The sequence below is a fragment of the Primulina huaijiensis genome, chromosome 1, assembly GCF_012295235.1.
Source record: "Primulina huaijiensis isolate GDHJ02 chromosome 1, ASM1229523v2, whole genome shotgun sequence".
NCBI classification, from domain to species: Eukaryota; Viridiplantae; Streptophyta; class Magnoliopsida; order Lamiales; family Gesneriaceae; genus Primulina; species Primulina huaijiensis.
Window position 1 is genome coordinate 22367471 of NC_133306.1, and position 24789 is coordinate 22392259.

At 35.0% G+C, this 24789-nt stretch overlaps 4 protein-coding genes across 8 annotated transcripts; 2 read left to right on the top strand and 2 right to left on the bottom strand.

Moving 5' to 3' along the window:
- The first annotated feature begins 1622 nt into the window (after nucleotides 1-1622).
- Nucleotides 1623-7013, top strand: LOC140985198 (5-methyltetrahydropteroyltriglutamate--homocysteine methyltransferase). Its single transcript, XM_073452977.1, has 12 exons — nucleotides 1623-1753; nucleotides 3094-3447; nucleotides 3539-3626; nucleotides 3820-3947; nucleotides 4044-4435; nucleotides 4512-4675; nucleotides 4859-4939; nucleotides 5022-5188; nucleotides 5270-5375; nucleotides 5488-5738; nucleotides 5822-6023; nucleotides 6360-7013. The coding sequence occupies exons 2-12, from the start codon at nucleotides 3098-3100 to the stop codon at nucleotides 6726-6728; spliced, it is 2298 nt and encodes a 765-aa protein (XP_073309078.1). The 5' UTR covers nucleotides 1623-1753; nucleotides 3094-3097; the 3' UTR covers nucleotides 6729-7013.
- On the top strand, nucleotides 1654-17281 carry LOC140985174 (5-methyltetrahydropteroyltriglutamate--homocysteine methyltransferase-like). Of its 4 annotated transcripts, none has more exons than XM_073452959.1 (12): nucleotides 1654-1753; nucleotides 13377-13730; nucleotides 13822-13909; nucleotides 14103-14230; nucleotides 14327-14718; nucleotides 14795-14958; nucleotides 15143-15223; nucleotides 15306-15472; nucleotides 15554-15659; nucleotides 15772-16022; nucleotides 16106-16307; nucleotides 16645-17281. In XM_073452959.1, exons 2-12 carry the CDS (start codon nucleotides 13381-13383, stop codon nucleotides 17011-17013), a joined length of 2298 nt encoding a protein of 765 aa, XP_073309060.1. In that variant the 5' UTR covers nucleotides 1654-1753; nucleotides 13377-13380; the 3' UTR covers nucleotides 17014-17281. The 4 variants fall into 4 exon arrangements, with proteins under 4 accessions (XP_073309060.1, XP_073309045.1, XP_073309066.1 ...); XM_073452944.1 differs by lacking the exon at nucleotides 1654-1753 and adding an exon at nucleotides 12146-12268; XM_073452965.1 differs by lacking the exon at nucleotides 1654-1753 and adding an exon at nucleotides 12328-12463.
- A 3592-nt stretch (nucleotides 17282-20873) lies between these two features.
- LOC140962295 (uncharacterized) lies at nucleotides 20874-22132 on the bottom strand. The gene is made up of 2 exons (XM_073421188.1): nucleotides 21717-22132; nucleotides 20874-21384 (listed from the first exon to the last, which is right to left on the bottom strand). Exons 1-2 carry the CDS (start codon nucleotides 21838-21840, stop codon nucleotides 20924-20926), a joined length of 585 nt encoding a protein of 194 aa, XP_073277289.1. The 5' UTR covers nucleotides 21841-22132; the 3' UTR covers nucleotides 20874-20923.
- A 273-nt stretch (nucleotides 22133-22405) lies between these two features.
- On the bottom strand, nucleotides 22406-24574 carry LOC140962387 (uncharacterized). Of its 2 annotated transcripts, XM_073421372.1 has the most exons (5): nucleotides 23811-24574; nucleotides 23291-23509; nucleotides 23089-23178; nucleotides 22708-22785; nucleotides 22406-22625 (listed from the first exon to the last, which is right to left on the bottom strand). In XM_073421372.1, the coding sequence occupies exons 1-5, from the start codon at nucleotides 24246-24248 to the stop codon at nucleotides 22569-22571; spliced, it is 882 nt and encodes a 293-aa protein (XP_073277473.1). In that variant the 5' UTR covers nucleotides 24249-24574; the 3' UTR covers nucleotides 22406-22568. The 2 variants fall into 2 exon arrangements, with proteins under 2 accessions (XP_073277473.1, XP_073277392.1); XM_073421291.1 differs by having other exon boundaries at nucleotides 22406-22785; nucleotides 23811-24571.
- Between the last annotated feature and the right edge of the window lie 215 nt (nucleotides 24575-24789).

The following is a 24789-nucleotide window of genomic DNA, read 5'->3' on the forward strand; positions in this document are numbered from 1 at the left end:
GAGAATTGACTTTATAGTATTTGTTTAACTTCTTCAGCTTTTATGGATTATGTTGTATGCTTTCTTAATTTCTTAATTCAATGTTTTTAGTATTTTATGAAACTATTTGACTGAAATATATTTTTCTTCTATGTTTACTGTGATACTGTGTAGCATTTTTTTCTTAAAAAAATAAGTAGGTCGGCCCGCCTAACCCGCAGCCCAAAGTGGGTTGGGATGGGTTGGCCATTTAGAGGCCCGCCCTGCCCCACCTAATGGCGGGTTGCGCGGGTGGCGAGCTGGCGAGACCATTTTGACATGTCTAGGTAAATAGTTAAAGTGAATTAGAGGACATCTCACTTCGAATAAAAATTGACATCTACAATCATAAAATAATAATCACGATGAAAAAAATCTCAACCTCTACATTTTTTGTTAGATTTGAGATAAAAACTCGATTACTTGAATATTAAGTTTGGTCTAATATAAACTCAACTCATAGTTTTACTCGACGAAAATTAGATCTGAGTCTAGGTTGAACATCACTTGAATAGATAACAAGTAAAATGTCAATTTTAATTTTGTATGTATTCGACTATAACGTCTTTAGTTATTTATTTTTTGTTTAATCATTAGTAGTTTTGTAATTATATAAAGACGATCAATTTTAGTTATTCTAATTTTTAAGATTGAGTGTTTGTCACTCTACCAAAAGATATAACTAGATGTAAATATGTAATCGTGCAAATCAAATATTTTAAAACGTACATCAACACAACAGTACATTTCGATTGTTCTACTCAGTATAGAGAATTATTGCATCCCAATAACTACCATCTCAATAATTGCATTACTTGTAATAAATGAAAATCGAACACGTGACTTTGGGTCTAATAACAATTGTAGGATCGAATGTTTGCCACTTTATCAAAAGTTATAGCTGATGGTAATAGTGCAACTCGAATGTTTTAAATCGTGCAGCAACACAAACATTACATTTCGATTGTTCTATCCAGCATGAACAATTACTGCACCCTAACATAATCAAAATCATGTAAATAAATTATTAATATTATCGATAAATTTTTATAGTTACACAGTTAATAAATATCTCGTGACATACATATGTGTTTAATAACATAATTATAAAAATTTAATAATGATTTTGACAAGAACCATTAAAATTGATCGTTGGAACTTACACAACTATAATTGATTCGAATAAAGATACAAGATAAAAAAAATATCACATCTCATTACATACATTATCGGTGTTCTAAAATACGATAAGCGGACGGTTATCCACCATATATATTACTAAAATTGACATTTTTCGTTATTATACAAAATTGTTGTGGTTCAGTTACCCCACGATATTGAACTGGACTGAATTGGTAACACCATATTGTGAAATATAAGTACTAATTGATTTGCTATATTTGAATTAAAACTATATTTCTGATAAAACAAAAAAAATAAGTCGTCAAATCAATTTAAATAAAAGAAAACAATCAGTATTGTTCGATTTACGATCCACATATCCTAAAGCACGCGCCTCAGTAACCGCGCGTCACCCAGTTACCCCCGTCAAAATTTCACTGAATACTACATATAAAATAAAATGAAATAAAATAAAAATAAAAAGATTTCATTTTTGTTAATTAATCGCGTCTATAAATAATCTCATCAGCCGGCTCCTCGAACTCGTGTCTTCCCATTCTTTCCGTCTCCCTCGCCTCAATTCAACCGCTCCCCGTCTCCATTTCCCCGAAAAGTATGGATTTCCTGTCCCTCTCTATTCCTCTTCTGTATTTATATTTTTTTGCTGAACGTCTTCGTTCGTTCGTTCGTTCGTTCGCTCGCTCTGTAGAGTCCTTTTTTTTCCTATTAGACTCGCAATTTTGTGGTTTTTTTTGGTAGATTTGTGGTTTTTGAATTGCATTTTTGAAGGCTTTTACAACGTTTCGCTTAGATCTATCGGTGAGATTCTGTTTTGTTTGTTTTCATGTGGTTTTTGATGCCGTGATTTTCATTCACTTTCTGTGTCCTGCGTGATGATTGAATTCGATTCCAAATCGGTTCGATAGAGTTATGAGACGACAATCCTTACCCTTGAGCTAGTTTGCTCAAGTTTGCTCAAGTTTTTGGGTTTGACTAAGCTCTCAATCTTATTCTGTTATCAGAGCTCAGACCACCTAGGACTCGTTGAAATAGGTCCAAGTCATAATCTCTTAACACGTTTTGATGTCGGTTTTGTGGTTTTTGGAATCTCGATGCAGGTAATGCGCTGACGTTGCTTTAGTAAGGAGTTGTCATCGGGTGGCAGGGATGGAATTCGTGTGGATAGGCTATAAGTAGTTAGTTTCAGGGTGGTGGGGGTTGGAAGTTGTAGATCTGGATTTGAGATTTCGCATTGAATAGATTTTGCTTGAAGTGGATAATGAGAGTGTGTAGTCCGATTAAATTTGTCGGCCTTGTGCCCCTGGTTCGGGTTTCCTGCATGTAATGGTTTCCTGGATCTGGAATTTTTCCTTTTTTTTCCCAATAAGTATTTTGGATCTTAGAACTCGTAGTGGTTGATTTAACACCATCATATGGTGGAATCGTCGTGGAGATTTGATTAGTCTAATCCGTGTGAGATCTGTTTTAGCCATTTTCCCTGTTTGGTCATTTGATGCGTTTTTTATTTTTAATTTGTAAGAAAATATAGATAAACGGGCTGCATGTGAGCTATGTGTTTAATAGTCTAATCCGTGTGAGATCTGTTTTAGCCATTTTCCCTGTTTGGTCATTTGATGCGTTTTTTATTTTTAATTTGCAAGAAAATATAGATAAACGGGCTGCATGTGAGCCATGTGTTTAATAGTCTAATCCGTGTGAGATCTGTTTTAGCCATTTTCCCTGTTTGGTCATTTGATGCGTTTTTTATTTTTAATTTGTAATAAAATATAGATATACGGGATGCATGTGAGCCATGTGTTTAATAGAGTCAGGCATCTCACTTAATTAAAATGTAGAATTTTATTAACATGATTTGATTGTATGCATCACCTATGTGATATTTGTGTTGTACTGTTTCAATCGTGATCTGATTGAATGAATTTGATGAACCAGAAAAATGGCATCTCACATTGTTGGATACCCTCGTATGGGCCCTAAGAGAGAGCTGAAGTTTGCTCTGGAATCTTTCTGGGATGGCAAAAGCAGCGCGGAGGATTTGGAAAAGGTGTCTGCTGACCTCAGGGCATCCATCTGGAAGCAGATGTCTGATGCCGGGATCAAGTACATTCCTAGCAACACATTCTCTTACTATGATCAGATACTTGATACAACTGCGATGCTTGGTGCTGTCCCCTCGAGATACAATTGGAGTGGCACTGAGATTGGTTTCTCAACCTACTTTTCCATGGCAAGAGGAAATGCCTCAGTTCCTGCTATGGAAATGACCAAGTGGTTTGACACGAACTAGTAAGTGATGCGTAAGACTCCTCATAGCCTTAGACGGTTCATCTTTATGTTGGTGATGTTTTTTAAAGTTAACGTTATTTTGCCTTTGCAGCCACTTTATCGTACCAGAATTGGGGCCAGATTTGAAATTTTCATATGCTTCCCACAAGGCTGTGAACGAGTACAAAGAGGCTAAAGCGGTATGAGCTCTGTAAATCTCCTTCTATGTTTCTAGTTTTATCAATAAACAGAAATGTGTGTTTTCCTTAAAGATGGCAGCCGTTGCCCTCTAATCTGTGTATTTCAAGTGTCGTTGCATAATTGATGTCTCGTGGTTAACTAAAAGTTTGTTTGATTTGTTACTGCCATCTGACGGGTTTCACCTTCACGCAGCTTGGTGTTGATACCGTTCCTGTACTTGTCGGCCCAGTTACATACTTGTTGCTTTCTAAACCAGCCAAGGGTGTTGAGAAAACTTTCCCTCTTCTCTCTCTTCTTCACAAAATTCTTCCTATCTACAAGTAAGAAAACATGTTACATTAATTTTTAACCAGTTGAGAGTCTCATTCATCACATTGTCGAACCAATTTGGTATATAAATGGATATATACCTGCAGGGAAGTTATTGCTGAATTGAAGGCAGCAGGTGCTTCATGGATCCAGTTTGATGAGCCCACCCTTGTATTGGATCTTGACTCTCACCAACTGGAAGCATTCACCAAGGCATATGCTGAATTAGAATCAAGCTTATCTGGGCTTAATGTTCTTATTGAGACTTACTTTGCTGATGTCCCTGCGGCGGCATTCAAAACCCTCACCTCTCTTGCCGGAGTCGCTGGGTTTGGTTTTGATTTGGTCCGTGGTAGCAAGACCATTGATTTAATCAAGAGCGAATTCCCTTCTGGAAAAATCCTTTTTGCTGGAGTGGTTGATGGCAGGAACATCTGGGCTAATGATCTGGATGCATCTCTCATAACCCTGCAGTCTCTTGAAAGAATTGTGGGAAAGGGTATATTGGCTGACTCCTGGATTTACTAGGTATCAATTTACTTTTATGGAGAGTCATTTTCTCACTTTTTGTGCAGATAAGCTTGTTGTGTCCACCTCCTCCTCCCTTCTCCACACTGCTGTGGATCTTGTGAATGAGCCTAAGCTGGACCAAGAAATTAAATCGTGGCTCGCATTTGCTGCGCAAAAAATTGTTGAAGTTAATGCTTTGGCAAAGGCACTGGCTGGAAAGAAGGACGAGGTATATAATTCACAACTGTTCAGTCATATGAATTTAGACAAATTATTTTCATTTGAACCTTTTTCCTAAATAAATTTTTTCGTCATCATACTGTTATGTCTTTCCACAATTTCTTTATAGTTTTGTCTGGAACATGATGATGAATAAACTAATATGCTCTGGTTGTTATTTTTTGCTTGTCAGGCATTCTTCTCTGCTAATTCTGCTGCTCAGGCTTCCAGGAAATCCTCTCCAAGGGTGAATAATGAAGCTGTCCAAAAGGCTGTAAGTAGTTCATCTGCATATTTACCATTTGATAGAGTTCTCTCTCGTGCTTATCAATCTGCTCTACTTTTTTGCAAACCAGGCTGCTGCTTTGAAGGGCTCTGACCATCGTCGTGCTACCAATGTTAGTGCTAGACTTGATGCCCAACAAAAAAAGCTTAACCTTCCAATCCTACCAACCACCACCATTGGTTCCTTCCCTCAGACCATTGAACTCAGAAGAGTCCGCCGTGAATACAAAGCCAAAAAGTGAGTGATTGTCTCTTCCTCTGCACTTTGTAATCGGCAGCCTTAAGATTATATATTTTAAAGCTACATTTCGTTTTGTAGGATCTCTGAGGAGGAATATATCTCATCTATCAAAGAGGAGATCAACAAAGTTGTCAAGCTTCAGGAGGAGCTCGACATTGATGTTCTTGTTCATGGAGAGCCAGAGGTAAGCCAATTGAATGATCATAAATAAGCTATTTATCACATGTTCGGACAAAGCGAAGCTACTATGGAGTCATTGTGACTATATCTTTATGTTTTGAATATTTTAATTCCAGAGGAACGACATGGTTGAGTACTTCGGCGAGCAATTGTCTGGCTTTGCCTTCACTGCCAATGGGTGGGTGCAATCTTATGGATCTCGCTGTGTGAAGCCACCAATCATTTATGGTGATGTGAGTCGCCCCAAGCCAATGACCGTCTTCTGGTCCACTGCTGCTCAGAGCATGACCAAGCGCCCTATGAAGGGAATGCTTACAGGCCCAGTTACCATTCTCAACTGGTCCTTCGTACGAAACGACCAACCCAGGTCTATTTCTGTCCTGGAAAGATATGGCATTTCTTGTTTGTCACTATTTAAACGTATTCTGACTCACATATCTTGTTTCTCAGATTCGAAACCTGCTATCAGATCGCCTTGGCCATTAAGCACGAAGTCGAGGATCTTGAGAAGGCAGGAATCACAGTGATCCAAATCGACGAAGCCGCCCTGAGAGAAGGATTGCCTCTGAGGAAGGCTGAACATGCTTTCTATCTAGACTGGGCCGTCCACTCATTCCGAATCACCAACACTGGTGTCCAGGACACGACCCAGGTTCGTCCCATTTGCCTCTCTTTTTTTAGTCAGTTATTTTATCGCGTTAAAAAACGTCAGCATGTTCGACTTTTTACAAAGAAATGGTTTCTAGCATGATATCGAGTCAGTTTATTTAAAAAACCCTGGAGCAAGAAGCTTTCTTATATGCACGACCAATGGGCATGTATATTTAATACTATATATTTTCCCAGAGTTCCGCTTTGTTCCTGAATGGTCATGTATGGCACAAAATTATTTTTGCGTTTTAAACCAAGTTTTTAGGCAAAATTGTTATGTATCTACCCAAACACTATGATACCCACTTACCAAACCTTTATCCTTTTAACACTACAGATCCACACCCACATGTGCTACTCCAACTTCAATGACATCATCCACTCCATCATCGACATGGATGCTGATGTGATCACAATTGAGAACTCCCGATCTGATGAGAAGCTGCTATCCGTTTTCCGTGAAGGTGTGAAATACGGTGCTGGAATTGGACCTGGTGTATACGACATCCACTCCCCGAGAATACCCTCCACCGAAGAAATTGCGGACAGAATCAACAAGATGCTTGCTGTTCTTGAAACCAACATCTTGTGGGTAAATCCCGATTGTGGTCTGAAAACGCGCAAGTATGGTGAAGTGAAGCCTGCACTCGAAAACATGGTTTCTGCTGCAAAACTCCTTCGCACTCACCTTGCAAGTGCTAAATGAGCAAATTTAAAGGTGCCACACACACTTGCCAGTTTCTATAATTAGTTGTTTCTCAATTTCTACGAAATGGTTTCTCATTATTGAATAATTTGTTGTTTGTCATGAAAAAATCATTCAGCGGTTGTAGGCTGCCAAATGGCCTTTTATTTTTGTTTTTGGTTTTTTATCTTTCACGCTTCTGAAGTGTTGTATTTTGGATTTTGACGTGTATCTTGATCAAGAGAAATTGAAATTTCTGTATTCAGAACAAGTAGCTAAATTTGCTGTATCTAATTTATTTGCATTGTCTTACGGTTTCAAGGTGGTGTGAAAAGTGTTGACGAATTGAATTGAGTAAAAAAAGCTGCTAAACTAAAGTGAGATTTTACGAGTTTCTAACTCGATCTTCTTCGACTTATCTCAATATATTAAATTTGCTATGCAATTTAGAACATGAATTCGATTTATTTGTATTGAGTTTAAATATTAACTTCAATCAAGTTAAGATTCGGATTGTAGTTATAATTCTCGAACAAATATAGCTTTGAGTTAATCTATTATTTATATAGAAGCAATGTTTTAATCTATTATTTATATAGAAGCAATGTTCGGGAATTGTCCATTTAGGCCCTTAGGAGTATATAATGCGATATTCCGGAGTTCATCGTAGTATGAATCTGCAAATCTGGTCGGGTTTACTTTAATTAGGGATCTGACAATATTTATTTACAATCTAATTCATATTTGATTAAACTCCAGGACTTAAAAATATATCCAATGTAAATTTATGTTAAAAAATTTATAATGTATTAATATTTCATGATTTTATTTGGGATTAATAAATTATAATGCGAAAATAATTATTTGACTATGTATTATTGAACTCAAAACATAGTCAACTTGTTGGTAAGCATTTAGCATGCTGCACCACGATTATTCTTAATTACGTTTTTGAATATTAGAAAAAGAGAAGGAATAAATCAAATAATATCAATGACCAGGGGCGTGGCCAAGATTTTAAAATAGGTGGGCTGAAAATTTAAAATGTAAATATTATTTAATGTATTTTTTAATTTTTTTAATATTTTGTATAATATGAACTAGATAAATTTTAAAAATCATANGAATGAGTAAATATATAAATTAAGATAACCACAGAGATATAGAATAACCTTAAATGCTAGATTATTTAAAACTCATAGAAATTCATGTATAAAAATTTTGCTCAGTGACTAAAATTCCTAAAATACATAACTATTAATTATATATACACATTAATCTGGAGACTAGGCTGGGCTCTTAATGAAGCTACGCCCCTGTCAATGACGCAAGCACGACCAAATATCGGTTAAATATATATGAACAAATAAAAATTGTCAGGGAAGGAATCAGAAAAACAAAATTAGGAAACGAGAAAAATATATTAAAAATTTTAAGAGGGGTAAGAACAAATTTCAGAAAGAAATAAAAATAATTTATAGTACCTTAGCCTTTGAAAAAATTGAGGGACGACTGCCCCCCACCACCCCCCCACTAGCTCCGTGTCTGAAAATGGTTACAATACTATATATATAAAATTGAACAAAATAAACAGAGAAATGAAAATAGAATTTAAATTAAATAATAACACTGAAGCATGTTGTGCACATACTATCACATTTAATTTATTCTTTTTTTATCACCGACTAACACATTCTGTTATTTAATTTCATTATAAATATCAATTAAAAAATATCGTTTAATTTTTTATGTAATTTTTTTTAAGTATATGTTAAAAAATAAATAGAAGTGATGCATAAAATATAATTTAGCCGTCATCTAGAGTATTTAAGGTTCAGTAATTTCACATATCTACATTATAGCGTTTTAAAGAGTTATTTCCAACTATTTATTTTAATTTTCTATTCACGAGGCTCGATTTATCTATATTTATTTGATTTTTATTATTGCTATTAATAATAAATTATTTTCTATTTTTTAAAAAAAATTTATTTTTAGATGGAAAAAAATAAATTGCGTGTTTTTAACAAATTTTTAAAAGAAAGAACGATGCAAATTTAGGGATGGCGATCCCATTTTCCTATGTGGTAATTTGATATCGAATGGAGGGCATTTATGGTAATTGAGTTGTCGCATTGCCGAAATCTGGAGGGTGGGCCACGTGGCATGCCGCCATTCCTACCAACTATTGCCACCGAAGTCACCAACCAACTCTTACGAGTTACGATCCCAATTTTTTTTACTTTGTCAAAATTACCCCCTGATACCTTGTTTTCCCCAGGGATTCATGGGGCGCGTGGCAGACCGACTTTGCACTCTAACAAATATTACACAGGTAAATAGTTAAAGGAAATTAGAGTACCTCTCACTTCGAATAAAACTTGACCTCTACTATCATAAAATAATAATCACGATGAAAAAATTTCGACCTCTACATTTTTTGTTAGATTTGAGATAAAAACTCGATTACTCGAATATTAAGTTTGGTCTAATATAAACTCAACTCATAGCTTTACTCGACGAAAATTGGATCTGAGTTTAAATTGAACATAACATAAATAGATAACAAATAAAATGTCAATTTTAAATTTTTTTTATGTATTTGACTATAACGTTTTTATTTATTTATTTTTTGTTTAATCATTAGTAGATTTGTAATGATGTAATGACGATCAATTTTAGTTATTCTAATTTTTAAGATCGAGTGTTTGTCACCTTACCAAAATCTATAACTAGAGGTAGGATCGAATTATTGCTACTTTGGGTCTAATAACAATTGTATGATCGAATTATTGCCACTTTATCAAAAATTATAGCTGAAGGTAATAGTGCAACTCGAATGTTTTAAATCGTGCAGCAACACAGACATTATATTTCGATTGCTCTATCCAACATGAACAATTAATGCACAATAACATAATCAAAATCATGTAACTAAATTATTAATATTATTGATAAATTTTTATAGTTATATAGTTAATAAATATCTTGTGACATGCATATGTGTTTAATAACATAATTATAAAAATTTAATAATGATTTTGACAAGAACGACTAATATTGGTCGTTGGAACCAGAGTCTTACCTGTGGTTCACAGGGCCTGAGGCGATATGTTAAAAAAAATCTTGGTGTGATAAATAATCGTAAAACTCAGTTTGCATATTAAAAATAACCAAATAATAGATATAAGGAAAATATAATTTACGAGTTATATATTTATCTCTTTGCGATTTTTTTCTTCTTGCGTCACAACATCAACATGGCTCTAACGTAATGCAGTGTCATATGAATAATTATATTGGAAAAAGATTGAAATTGGCAAAAATTGTAAAATATGTTGCTAAAATTGAAATTTATCAATATAAACTATCCAAATACAAAATGATAAATATAATGAACCAATATTGTAAAATATATGATTTGTTTTAAATAATAAATATAATATTTTATTCAAGAAAATAAAAATAAAGATATGTAAAATAGATAAGTATCATAATTTTTTGTGTTTTATTTTTTGAAATGGGTCCAACTACATAAATTTAAGAAAAGATGCCAAATAATCGACAAATAAAATATAAAAGTTTAACACACGAGTTGACACAAGATAAAATAATAAATATATTGGACAAACATTACCATTTTATGAATAAAATTTCTAAAAATTTAATTAATGAGCCGTGTAGCTTTATTGTTTGGGCTCTACATAATTTGATTAAATCATCAATGAACACAATCATTGTATTTAATCATGTTTTCAATGAGTCAATGACCAATTTTTTTTAAATGTTCAATGCACATACTATTTAGGCGCAGACCTCAACAACATGAGATTTTTTTGGGCCTCTATGAGGGCCGGACCCTGAGACGATGGCCCTTGTTGTAACTTACACGACTATAATTGATTGAAATAAAGATACAAATTTAAAAAATATCACATCTCATTACATACATTATCAGTGTTTTAAAAAACGATATGCGGACAGTTACCCACCATATATGTTACTAAAATTGACATTTTTTGTTATTATACAAAATTGTTGTGGTTCAGTTACCCCACAATATTGAACTGGACTGAATTGATAACACCATATTGTGAAATATAAATACTAATTGATTTGCTATATTTGAATTAAAACTATATTTCTGATAAAACAAAAAAAAGTAGGTATTTTGTGAGACGATCTCACGAATATTTATCTGTGAGACGGGTCAACCATACCGATATTCGCAATAACGAATAATACGATTAACATAAAAAATAATACTTTTTCATGGATGACCCAAATAAGAAATCTATCTCACAAAATATGACCCGTGAGACACAAGTTTTTGTCAACAAAAAAATAAGTCGTCAAATCAATCTATATGGCCCGTGAACTTTCTTATTAAGAAAAATTAAATAAACTAATTAAATGTTGTATTTTTTTAGTAAGTAATTTTGACATGAACGTTCTTCTTATGGAAAAAACTCTACTTTAATTATTACGCATTTACTCATGTGATAATTTTTTCCTATATTACAAAGTTCACGGATTCATGGTAGTATAAAATGCCCAGTAAAGAAAATGATTAAACCAATTCTAAAGTAAGCATCTTATTAGAGGATACCTTATAAAACTTATTGGCATCGTTTTAGAATACATATAGTAAATGTTAATAAAATAACTTTTTTGGTTTATACATAATTTACTCACAATCACATATTTCACTTCTTTTAAGAATAACAGGTTGTTGCGTATATTATGGAGAGATTTTGTGGACAACTTATTTGGATAAAGATACTGATGAAACAATTGTTGTTATCTTTCAAATGTGTCAAACACGTAGCATTACACAAAATTATTTTTGAATGATGATTTAGACGAAGTTACTGAATTTTGAAAAAAAATTTTCTCATTAATTTTATTGAATTTGATTTAAAAAAATTTATTTATCACATGTTAAAAAATAACAATATATATAACTTCTTGAAAATTAAAAAATTAAATATGTATTTAGGTTGGTGGTCGACATCAATACACTAAACATGATAAGCACCATGTCGTTGTCTTAGGATAACATAATCTAAAATTTGATATATGATAGTGATTATCAGCCAAAAAATTTAATCGACATACATTTTATTTAAGAAAATTATTCAAAAATAGCGAAAAAATAGTTTTATTTTTATTTTTTATAATTATTTTATTTTTTTGTAATTTAAATATCTATTATTTTTATAATAATTAATTTTAATAATATCATCTCGTGCATACACACATGTTAATACTAGTTTAAATAAAAGAAAACAATAAGTATTGTTCGATTTACGATCCCCAAACAGTTTAAATAAAGCACGCGCCTCAGTAACCGCGCGTCACCCAGTTACCCCCGTCAAAATTTCACCGAATACTACAAGTAAAATAAAATAAAATAAAATAAAAATATGAAGATTTCATTTTTGTTAATTAATCGCGTCTATAAATAATCTCATCAGCATGCTCCTCAAACTCGTGTCTTCCCATTCTCTCCGTCTCCCACGCCTCAATTCAACCGCTTCCCGTCTCCATTTCCCCGAAAAGTATGGATTTCCTGTCCCTCTCTATTCCTCTTCTGTATTTATATTTTTTTGCTGAACGTCTTCGTTCGTTCGTTCGTTCTGTGGAGTCCTTTTTTTTTTGCTATTAGATTCGCGATTTTGTGGTTTTTTTGGTAGATTTGTGGTTTTAGAATTGCATTTTTGAAGGTTTTTACAACGTTTCGCTTAGATCTATTGGTGAGATTCTGTTTTGTTTGTTTTCATGTGGTTTTTGATGCTGTGATTTTCATTCACTTTCTGTGTCCTGCGTGATGATTGAATTCGATTCCAAATCGGTTGGATAGAGTTATGAGACGACAATCCTTACCTTTGAACTAGCTTTTGGGTTTGAATAAGCTCTCAATCTTATTCTGTTACCAGAACTCAGACCACCTATCTCGTGGTCAAGTTGGAAATATGGGCTTGGCCGGTCTGGTTGAAATAGGTCCAAGTCCTAATCTTTTAACACATTTTGATGTCGGTTTTGTGGGTTTTGTATTCTCGATGCAGGTAATGCGCTGACGTGGCTTTAGTAAGGAGTTGTCATCGGGTGGCAGGGATGGAATTCGTGTGGATAGGCTATAAGTAGTTAGTTTCAGGGTGGTGGGGGTTGGAAGTTGTAGATCTGGATTTGAGATTTCGCATTGAATAGATTTTGCTTGAAGTGGATAATGAGAGTGTGTAGTCCGATTAAATTTGTCGGCATTGTGCCCCTGGTTCGGGTTTCCTGCATGTAATGGTTTCCTGTGTTTGGATCTAGAATTTTTTCTTTTTTTTTTCCCAATAAGTATTTTGGATCTTAGAACTCATAGTGGTTGATTTAACACCACCATATAGTGGAATCGTCGTGGAGATTTGATTAGTCTAATCCGTGTGAGATCTGTTTTAGCCATTTTCCCTGTTTGGTCATTTGATGCGTTTTTTATTTTTAATTTGTAATAAAATATAGATATACGGGATGCATGTGAGCCATGTGTTTAATAGAGTCGGGCATCTCACTTAATTAAAATGTAGAATTTTATTAACATGATTTGATTGTATGCATCACCTATGTGATATTTGTGTTGTACTGTTTCAATCGTGATCTGATTGAATGAATTTGATGAACCAGAAAAATGGCATCTCACATCGTTGGATACCCTCGTATGGGCCCTAAGAGAGAGCTGAAGTTTGCTCTGGAATCTTTCTGGGATGGCAAAAGCAGCGCGGAGGATTTGGAAAAGGTGTCTGCTGACCTCAGGGCATCCATCTGGAAGCAGATGTCTGATGCCGGGATCAAGTACATTCCTAGCAACACATTCTCTTACTATGATCAGATACTTGATACAACTGCGATGCTTGGTGCTGTCCCCTCGAGATACAATTGGAGTGGCACTGAGATTGGTTTCTCAACCTACTTTTCCATGGCAAGAGGAAATGCCTCAGTTCCTGCTATGGAAATGACCAAGTGGTTTGACACAAACTAGTAAGTGATGCGTAAGACTCCTCATGGCCTTAGACGGGTCATCTTTATGTTGGTGATGTTTTTTAAAGTTAACGTTATTTTGCCTTTGCAGCCACTTTATCGTACCAGAATTGGGGCCAGATTTGAAATTTTCATATGCTTCCCACAAGGCTGTGAACGAGTACAAAGAGGCTAAAGCGGTATGAGCTCTGTAAATCTCCTTCTATGTTTCTAGTTTTATCAATAAACAGAAATGTGTGTTTTCCTAAAAGATGGCAGCCATTGCCCTCTCATCTGTGTATTTCAAGTGTCGTTGCATAATTGATGTCTCGTGGTTAACTAAAAGTTTGTTTGATTTGTTACTGCCATCTGACGGGTTTCACCTTCACGCAGCTTGGTGTTGATACCGTTCCTGTACTTGTCGGCCCAGTTACATACTTGTTGCTTTCTAAACCAGCCAAGGGTGTTGAGAAAACTTTCCCTCTTCTCTCTCTTCTTCACAAAATTCTTCCTATCTACAAGTAAGAAAACATGTTACATTAATTTTTAACCAGTTGAGAGTCTCATTCATCACATTGTCGAACCAATTTGGTATATAAATGGATATATACCTGCAGGGAAGTTATTGCTGAATTGAAGGCAGCAGGTGCTTCATGGATTCAGTTTGATGAGCCCACCCTTGTATTGGATCTTGACTCTCACCAACTGGAAGCATTCACCAAGGCATATGCTGAATTAGAATCAAGCTTATCTGGGCTTAATGTTCTTATCGAGACTTACTTTGCTGATGTCCCTGCGGCGGCATTCAAAACCCTCACCTCTCTTGCCGGAGTCGATGGATTTGGTTTTGATTTGGTCCGTGGTAGCAAGACCCTTGATTTAATCAAGAGCGAATTCCCTTCTGGAAAAATCCTTTTTGCTGGAGTGGTTGATGGCAGGAACATCTGGGCTAATGATCTGGATGCATCTCTCATAACCCTGCAGTCTCTTGAAGGAATTGTGGGAAAGGGTATATTGGCTGACTCCTGGATTTACTAGGTATCAATTTACTTTTATGGAGAGTCATTTTCTCACTTTTCGTGCAGACAAGCTTGTTGTGTCCACCTCCTCCTCCCTTCTCCACACTGCTGTGGATCTTGTGAATGAGCCTAAGCTGGACCAAGAAATTAAATCCTGGCTCGCATTTGCTGCACAAAAAATTGTTGAAGTTAATGCTTTGGCAAAGGCACTGGCTGGAAAGAAGGACGAGGTATATAATTCACAACTGTTCAGTCATATGAATTGAGACAAATTATTTTCATTTGAACCTTTTTCCTAAATAAATTTTTTTCGTCATTATACTGTTATGTCTTTCCACAATTTCTTTATAGTTTTGTCTGGAACATGATGATGAATAAACTAATATGCTCTGGTTGTTATTTTTTGCTTGTCAGGCATTCTTCTCTGCTAATTCTGCTGCTCAGGCTTCCAGGAAATCCTCTCCAAGGGTGAATAATGAAGCTGTCCAAAACTCTGTAAGTAGTTCATCTGCATATTTACCATTTGATAGAGTTCTCTCTCGTGCTTATCAATCTGCTCTACTTTTTTGCAAACCAGGCTGCTGCTTTGAAGGGCTCTGACCATCGTCGTGCTACCAATGTTAGTGCTAGACTTGATGCCCAACAAAAAAAGCTTAACCTTCCAATCCTACCAACCACCACCATTGGTTCCTTCCCTCAGACCATTGAACTCAGAAGAGTCCGCCGTGAATACAAAGCCAAAAAGTGAGTGATTGTCTCTTCCTCTGCACTTTGTAATCGGCAGCCTTAAGATTATATATTTTAAAGCTACATTTCGTTTTGTAGGATCTCTGAGGAGGAATATATCTCATCTATCAAAGAGGAGATCAACAAAGTTGTCAAGCTTCAGGAGGAGCTGGACATTGATGTTCTTGTTCATGGAGAGCCAGAGGTAAGCCAATGGAATGATCATAAATAAGCTATTTATCACATGTTCGGACAAAGCGAAGCTACTATGGAGTCATTGTGACTATATCTTTATGTTTTGAATATTTTAATTCCAGAGGAACGACATGGTTGAGTACTTCGGCGAGCAATTGTCTGGCTTTGCCTTCACTGCCAATGGGTGGGTGCAATCTTATGGATCTCGCTGTGTGAAGCCACCAATCATTTATGGTGATGTGAGTCGCCCCAAGCCAATGACTGTCTTCTGGTCCACTGCTGCTCAGAGCATGACCAAGCGCCCAATGAAGGGAATGCTTACAGGCCCGGTTACCATTCTCAACTGGTCCTTCGTACGAAACGACCAACCCAGGTCTATTTCTGTCCTGGAAAGATATGGCATTTCTTGTTTGTCACTATTTAAACGTATTCTGACTCACATATCTTGTTTCTCAGATTCGAAACCTGCTATCAGATCGCCTTGGCCATTAAGCACGAAGTCGAGGATCTTGAGAAGGCAGGAATCACAGTGATCCAAATCGACGAAGCCGCCCTGAGAGAAGGATTGCCTCTGAGGAAGGCTGAACATGCTTTCTATCTAGACTGGGCCGTCCACTCATTCCGAATCACCAACACTGGTGTCCAGGACACGACCCAGGTTCGTCCCATTTGCCTCTCTTTTTTTAGTCAGTTATTTTATCGCGTTAAAAAACGTCAGCATGTTCGACTTTTTACAAAGAAATGGTTTCTAGCATGATATCGAGTCAGTTTATTTAAAAAACCCTGGAGCAAGAAGCTTTCTTATATGCACGACCAACGGGCATGTATATTTAATACTATATATTTTCCCCTGAGTTCCGCTTTGTTCCTGAATGGTCATGTATGGTACAAAATTATTTTTTGCGTTTTAAACCAAGTTTTTAGGCAAAATTGTAATGTATCTACCCAACACTATAATACCCCCTTACCAAACCTTTATCCTTTTAACACTACAGATCCACACCCACATGTGCTACTCCAACTTCAATGACATCATCCACTCCATCATCGACATGGATGCTGATGTGATCACAATTGAGAACTCCCGATCTGATGAGAAGCTGCTATCCGTTTTCCGTGAAGGTGTGAAATACGGTGCTGGAATTGGACCTGGTGTATACGACATCCACTCCCCGAGAATACCCTCCACCGAAGAAATTGCGGACAGAATCAACAAGATGCTTGCTGTTCTTGAAACCAACATCTTGTGGGTAAATCCCGATTGTGGTCTGAAAACGCGCAAGTATGGTGAAGTGAAGCCTGCACTCGAAAACATGGTTTCTGCTGCAAAACTCCTTCGCACTCACCTTGCAAGTGCTAAATGAGCCAAATTTAAAGGTGCCACACACACTTACCAGTTTCTATAATTAGTTGTTTCTCAATTTCTACGAAATGGTTTCACATTATCGAATAATTTGTTGTTTGTCATGAAAAATCATTCAGCGGTTGTAGGCTGCCAAATGGCCTTTTATTTTTGTTTTTGGTTTTTTATCTTTCACGCTTCTGAAGTGTTGTATTTTGGATTTTGACGTGTATCTTGATCAAGAGAAATTGAAATTTCTGTATTCAGAACAAGTAGCTAAATTTGCTGTATCTAATTTATTTGCATTATCTTACGGTTTCAAGGTGGGGTGAAAATTGTTGACGAATTGAATTGAGTAAAAAAAGCTGCTAAACTAAAGTGAGATTTTACGAGTTTCTAACAGCTTGATCTTCTTCGACTTATCTCAATTAAATTTGATATGCAACTTAGAACATACACATTAGTTTCCAAATTATTTATTTTAACGTCCCTTAATTATTTTATTAGGTGCATGCAAATACATAAGCATTTATAAATTTAATAATTATATACTTTCACATTTACATTTTTTTTGAAACACACGTTTATATACTTATATACTTATTATAACCAAACGGTGGAACCAAAGTTTGTCTTGCATTTGTGATTTGCATAATTTACGTGTCATGACCATTTAAATTTATATGTGATCATATATTGATTTTTTATAACTATTATTATTTAGTTTTATTTATTTTCACATCTGTTTACTTAAGGACGTCGGTTGGTTCCATTTATAAATCGAGAATTACTTCGAACACTTGCAGTTCAAGATCAATAAGTTAATGATAATATTTTTTAAAAAATTTTTTTTTTTGGTCGTGAATTCCCAATAAAAAATTCAAATTTTTAATAGAAAAATCACAAGTGAAATTTTTAAAAATTAATGACTAGGATAAATACGTATTTTCTTATTCATTTTTCATGATATGTTGATCTAATGAAAATATTATGTTGTGCATGAAAAACTGGATGCAATCATAAAATAGAAGTTTATTTTAAAATAAATATTATAACATAACATTTACTTTAATATTTTTTCATTATCGATATGATCTATCAAGTAAATAGTTATTGTTTTTTTAATTGAATCATTATTGTTAGAATCAAGTGATTATCATTAGGTAAAAAAATATGCATGTTAATTTTTTTAATACTTGTAGCATCGCAAAATGCACATACTTGGTTGCTAATGTGTCAGACTGTTAGGCCAATGTGTTCGAGAGGTGCGTGTCTATCTGCTGGTGTTGTCTCATATACATTGCAAATTACTCTTACGCAAGGATGTCAAAATGAACTGACGGAGCGGTCGGCCTGCAACCCATTGGAACCCGTAATTTTGGCGGGCCACTAAATTTCCAACCCATCCCAACCCTCCATTTCCCTATCATCGGTCATGTTCATCAGATACATTATTATTCGTTAAGATCTGATGTCACTCTTTTATGGCCCACATAACTAATCTGATCAAGCGATACAATGTCAACAGTTTGACGCACCAGAACTTTCAAGAGACCACCTATACTTACCAATGCATGCTTAACCCAAAAATTATAAAAATATGATTTATTTGTACATTAGAGAAATAACAAAATATAAAAACTTATATATAATTGTACTTTCTAAAAAAATTTAAATAAATAAATCTATTTCTTCCTATATTAAATATAAACCGTTCTTGCTTATACCCCGCAAAGAGCCCGAGTCTCCCTGGGACTCGAGAAGATTAAGAAGGATCAGGAAGTCAAGGTAGGCTGGGCCGAGAACGAGCCTGGGTGAAGAAAGTGCTCTTATATAAACATCTTCAAGTATGCAACAACTAGAAAAACATATTAGAACAACACATACTTTGACAAACTTGGGCTCCTAGCATAGACCGAGCGGTGTAAGAAGACTATGATAATGGATCAAGGACTCTGTCTGTGTCATCACATCATGACCACTGTCCTAGCATCTCGATACAGACACCGATTCTGGGCTCGGAGGTATGGATCACAATGCATCGAAATCATTATTATGCCATGCCAGTCATCACATGTAAGGGTGATGTAACAAGACTGAAAGTAGCATGGGTTGTCAGTAGTGACAGTGTCATGTGAGCAGCGCATGTGCAATTGTTTGATCATGAAGAGTAGCCGGGTACTGAAAACAAGATCATCATTACCTTTACTTCTATAAATACTCAGATTTGTTTAATCATTTAGGACATTCACTTAACATTTTTTCAAAAGCATTTACTATGTACTCTCTATATCGCATTTTTCTTTTCGTGAATATTTGATTGACTTGAGCGCTGGAGTGGCTACGTCGAAAAACCTTCCGGTACCCCACTAAAGTTTTTTTTTTTTTTCAAGTGTGCAGAAGACTCAGCCCGGGGTCCCTCTGTCCGGTTTCCAGCACTCCTAGGAAGTGAACATAACCAGGCTCGGTAAATTGCTCACTGAACTCACCCAATTTACCCAAACATAACAGTTCTTATTTGAATTAAATAGAAATAATTAGAACAGACACCTCAAAGGGTAAGAGTATGATTCAATCAAGATAGATGAATAATGAGCTGTTTTTTATTTGAATTAGAGGCAGATCCATAAATTAGATTTGAGGTGAGCTTAAACTTGATGTGATTAATTGCATATTATTAAAGATAATTTTGAATTATAAAAAAATAATGGTCAAGGTTCTAGAAAATTTTTTATTTATCTACAAAAATACTAGAATCACTTTTGAATAATCAGATTAACATGAGATCAACTTCTGAATTCAAAATGAACGAAAGTAGAAGAAAAATTTGGGGCTAAAAAATGCAAAAGAGATTTTTAAAATGTGGGTATAATTTTTTTAAAGCAATATCAATCAATGGTTCCATCACAAGGGTAATACCCTCGAGGTAGATTGAAATATACGATGTTTTTTGATGATTTAACTCTTGTAAAAGTTTCAATGAGGTGTTTCAGATGTTGCCTTTTTGTTGCGGGTGTTTTGTTCCAACGTTTTTTTGTCTTCTATCTTATTGGGTTTGAACACGTATGTTGTGTTTGGATTGATGGATTTTACTTGTAAGTAAATATATATAACATTTTTTTATTAAAGAATATCGTTGAAAAAATTGGTTAGTAAAATAATCAAATTTCAAAATAATATGAATAAATAACATATTTTTTTTACATGTAAATATATATTATAACTCATTTTATGATATTTTTATAAAATTTATGAAAGATCAAGAGATCATATTAAACAAGAAATACAAAAAAAAAAAAGAGAATAATGAAGTGATAAGATAAAATCTTCATTTAAATGACATTGTATTATTTGAATTACAAGCATTTCACAGACATGTATTAATTTGTCATTTTTTATGGCTCAACATGTGTATCAAATTTACGAGTCTTTACTGAGGAAAACAAATGAGACTTTGATCTTTAATTTTTGTTATCATATTTCAATTAACGAATTTGACAAATTTGACCAAACATAGAGAATATTTGAAGATTTCAAATAATACGTGTTCTATATGCTTCGTTTACTAGTATATAAAATATATGAATCGAGAAGTAAAATATAATGCCTAAATTCAATTCTAAACAATAAAGCAAAAACTTGTATGAGACGATCTCAAAGATTGTAATTTGTGAGACAGATATCTTATTTGGGTCATCTACGAAAAAGTAATATTTTTTATGCTAAGAGTATTACTTTTTATTGTGAATATCGGTAGGGTTGACTGACCCGTCTTACAGATAAAGATTCGTGAGACCGTCTCATACGAGACATGCTCCTAAACAAATCTGAATAAATTTAAATTCATTTATTTTTAATTAAAACTAAATAAGGATCGCTCTAACTCACAAAGCACCATGTACATCACTAACCAATTATCAAATTTATAATCATTAGTTATTACAATCATCAACCTCGACAACGGTAGATTTGTACATGTAAATAACATAAGCCACCACCGTCGCCACAGCCACACCCATAGCTGCCACTGTCACGGCTGTTTTGGCAAATTTCAAACCTGTAGCCGCCCGTTTCCGCCCCCGGAATTTATCTTCTATCTTTGCATTTGCATCTCTTATATCATTTGAAGGCAGTGCCTTGTCTTCATCTTTGGTGGATCCTTGTTTTGCCTTTTGATCATCCTTTTCGGGGATCACATGTTTTCTTTTGAACATTGTAACATGGAGCCAGCCATTTACAAATTTTGCGCTAATTGTTGAGGAATCATAGATGTTTGATATTGTTAGTTCCTTATAGAATTTACTTTTTACCGATGGACTTATTGAGCGTTCCCCTGAAATCTTTAGTGTTCCTTGATGGCTAATTTGCACTTTTAGCTGTTCCTTTTTGAAATCTTGAAATATAATCAAAGGCATTTCTCACATGAGACTTGAGAGTAGACAGACATGGAAATGCTAAACTAAAAAGGACCCTTTTGGAGGTATTAGGCTACTTTTAAATCTACATGTGGAAACACTGTTTTCAAGCTTTGTCGATCAAAAAAATACTAGAAATCGTATCCGAATATACTCACTGTGTTTCTCTTTGAATACCATATTTCCTACAGTAGAACATCAAATTCTTTAATCTAATCTTATTGATTTCTAAGTTTTCAATCTTATTATCTGATATATAATTTAATGTTACTAAAATAAATCGATATTGTCTCATTGCACAAGAAATCACCTTGGAGATGGACTTCAAGAATGTCACGATCTTCCTTGCGTTCCCAGTTACAAAATGGTTCAAATTCGTGAATTTCAAGCACTGGATGAATTTCAAGCACTTGGTCACCTAATATTCCTCCCATTTGTTATTATTTGTTGAGAATGTTTTGTAAAGTCATGAGGTATTTTTGTCTTCAATTCATTTATATACATGTTGTAATTTTAAGAATAATTGAGAAAAGATAATGTGATGGATTACCTAAGCGGTTTCTTTTGGATTTCCCATTGAGAGAGAATCGATTCTTGCTTAGCTTTATGCTTAAGAATTCCCACTTAATTTTCCTGTGTTTTGATTTCTTCTTTGTATAAGCAATCGAAATCCCACTTAATAATTGATTTTCTTGGGCCGATTCATAACCGAAGTATATGATTTCTTGATGTTTAACTTCAAGAGAAAATCATTTTTCTGCACAAAAATCAGATTCAAATCAGGATGTAAACGAATTTAACTGCTCGCGAACTACTCAGACCTTAACTCGATAAAAAACCCGTTCGAGATCGTTTGTTAAGCTTATCGAGCCAACTTCGAGCTTCAAGATGTTCGGCTCGTAAGCTCGCGAACATGAACCTCGAGCTTGAAGATGTTCAGCTCGAGCTCGCGAAGTTTTTTGGGAAATATACCCTTTCAGTTCCTCGTATCTTTTCAAGTTCTTTCGAAACTCAAAGTGTGTTGTATTACGGATCAAATTGAAATATTCAGATAAAAACTCGAATTAATTCTCCAACTAATCCAATCGATAAAACTATATATATAAAGATCAATGACGGACGAATTTTCCTTCATGTTCTTCATTGCTATAAGCCACATAAATTAACAGGTGGAGGCCTTACTAAGCCAATGCAGCAAGAAATTCCCTGTAATTTGCCTCTGCAACACATTCACAAATAACAATTTTCAATTCTTCACCATACTTTTTCTTGAAAATTCTTCTAATTTCATCCATGTCTACCTCAGCCCTGCTAACCATAATTCGCACCAACGCGCCTTTATCATTTGTCGTCTTCCCCTTCAGGCATTCGTGCAAATTCTACCAACCATACAATATCCCACATCAATTTTTTTCAAGAAAAAAGAGTCTAATTTGAGAGCTAGACTATCCAAGTCTGATGTACAGTTACTATATATCTCTTATTTGCTTATTAGTATCAGTAAACGATCTTCTAAAAACAGACAGAACTCAAATTTCCTCTCTATATAAACATAGTGTGTCTAGGAAAGTTTAAAATCGAAGAGACGATTAATTGATTATTACCATATAGTTTTTCATACATGAGACATAAGAGTAAATAAAAGAATTTGGGCTTCTGGAAATGGGAATGTATCAAACTACCTTAGCAAAATACTTGGATGGATTGTAAATGCATGTGGCAACAACTCTCACTACATCTTCAAAATCTCCAAGGTCCTTACTTTTAAGGAACTGCAAAGTCAATGTATTACAACCTTTAAGCGAAGAGACATTAATCATGCTAATAACAATATACTAGACGAGTATCGGAAGGCGTCACAAAAATCATTTAAAAGTTTCTTACAGCTGTGTAGCTGTGGCCATAAATATGGTTATAGGTGAAAAGTGTTAGCTTGATCTGTGGAATGCTTCTTTTACTCAGAATCTCCAGCACAACAGCTTCATCAATTGCTCCTGCCTTCCCTTCCCCTGTTTGGTACAATCTTCTTGCATCACATTTTGCTATGTGTTGGCTGATTTCAGCATTGTGTGCCTTGTGTGATGCAGATAATGCCATTAACATCTGTTGAATATGAAAAACCCCACCTAAAGTTTCGATTCGATTAATAAGAAACTAGAGAATATTTAGCATTTACGTATCAACTGTAATGTCCTAATTCGCAAGCTCCTTATTACAAAATTTAAAAAAAAATGAAAAGAAACCCATAAGAACGTTAATTGTTTTTTTTTATTATTATTACAACCGGTCGGAGATTTTGTTTCTAACGTGATCGAACTCACGACCTCTTTTTGGAAGAGGTCTATGTCAGATTATTGGCATGAAGAACATTAAACTTGGAAGACAGAGAAATACGCACTCAAACCTTTTGGTATGGATGGGATGGTTCAATGGCAGCAATGTCCAAGACCAAGTGGCTCCTATACTTCAAGCGATAAGCTTCCAATATGAGCATAACATGACTCGATTTCCGGCACGTGAAAATTTCGATCAAGGCCTTGTAATCGACGGATTCATTTATTTCAAGTGCCCGTCTAGCGAAATTCGCATCACGCTCGGATGGGTTGAGCATCAAACTCGACAGAAACGAGACCTCCGGCTCAGTATTTTGGCAAACTTGGACAAGATCTTCTTCGTAAATTCTCTTGTATTCCTCTCTAATCTTCCTGCACTCCAGCTGGCTTAGACTCGTGAGAATTTGAACAAGAACATTGGGCTTGTCCACAGAATCGTGAATTTGTTGGCAAATGTTGTCGAGACCGATGTCACTTGTTGTTGGAATTGTTGTTGCTAAGGTGCCCATTTCAAGAACATCAGCAGTGAGTTCAGGGGTGGGGCTGATCAAGAACAAGATTGAGAGATGGAAGAAGAAAGTAAAGCACTGACTTGTAAGACAAGGGAAAGTGAAGTGTGAAATGCTATTTTGAAGGGATTCAATGGGTGGTGATTGGGGAGGATGAATGTGCAATGGGACATAAAGAAGAAAATGCCAAAATCAACTTGTTGCTGATTTCATGTTCCAATTGATTGATTAATACTTAGTGCACCACATTTGAGTGTAAAATTCCATCAATGACTTGAAAAATATTCTAAGCTAGTCTTTGAAACTTTCAGCTTATCTTGCTTTCGACGTCCCAAATTTAAGAAGAGATCTCGAATTCGAAATTCAGTCGAAATATTTATCTCTCACCTCTCACACAAAAATACAGAAAACTCATTTCCAAACACATAACAAGTAATTTTTTAGACCTGTTCCTTAGGTAGTAGCCCTCTAAGAAAAAGAGTCTCACATTTAAGAGAGTCACAGAAAATGACGTGTAGACGTAAAATGAATGTAAAGTGAC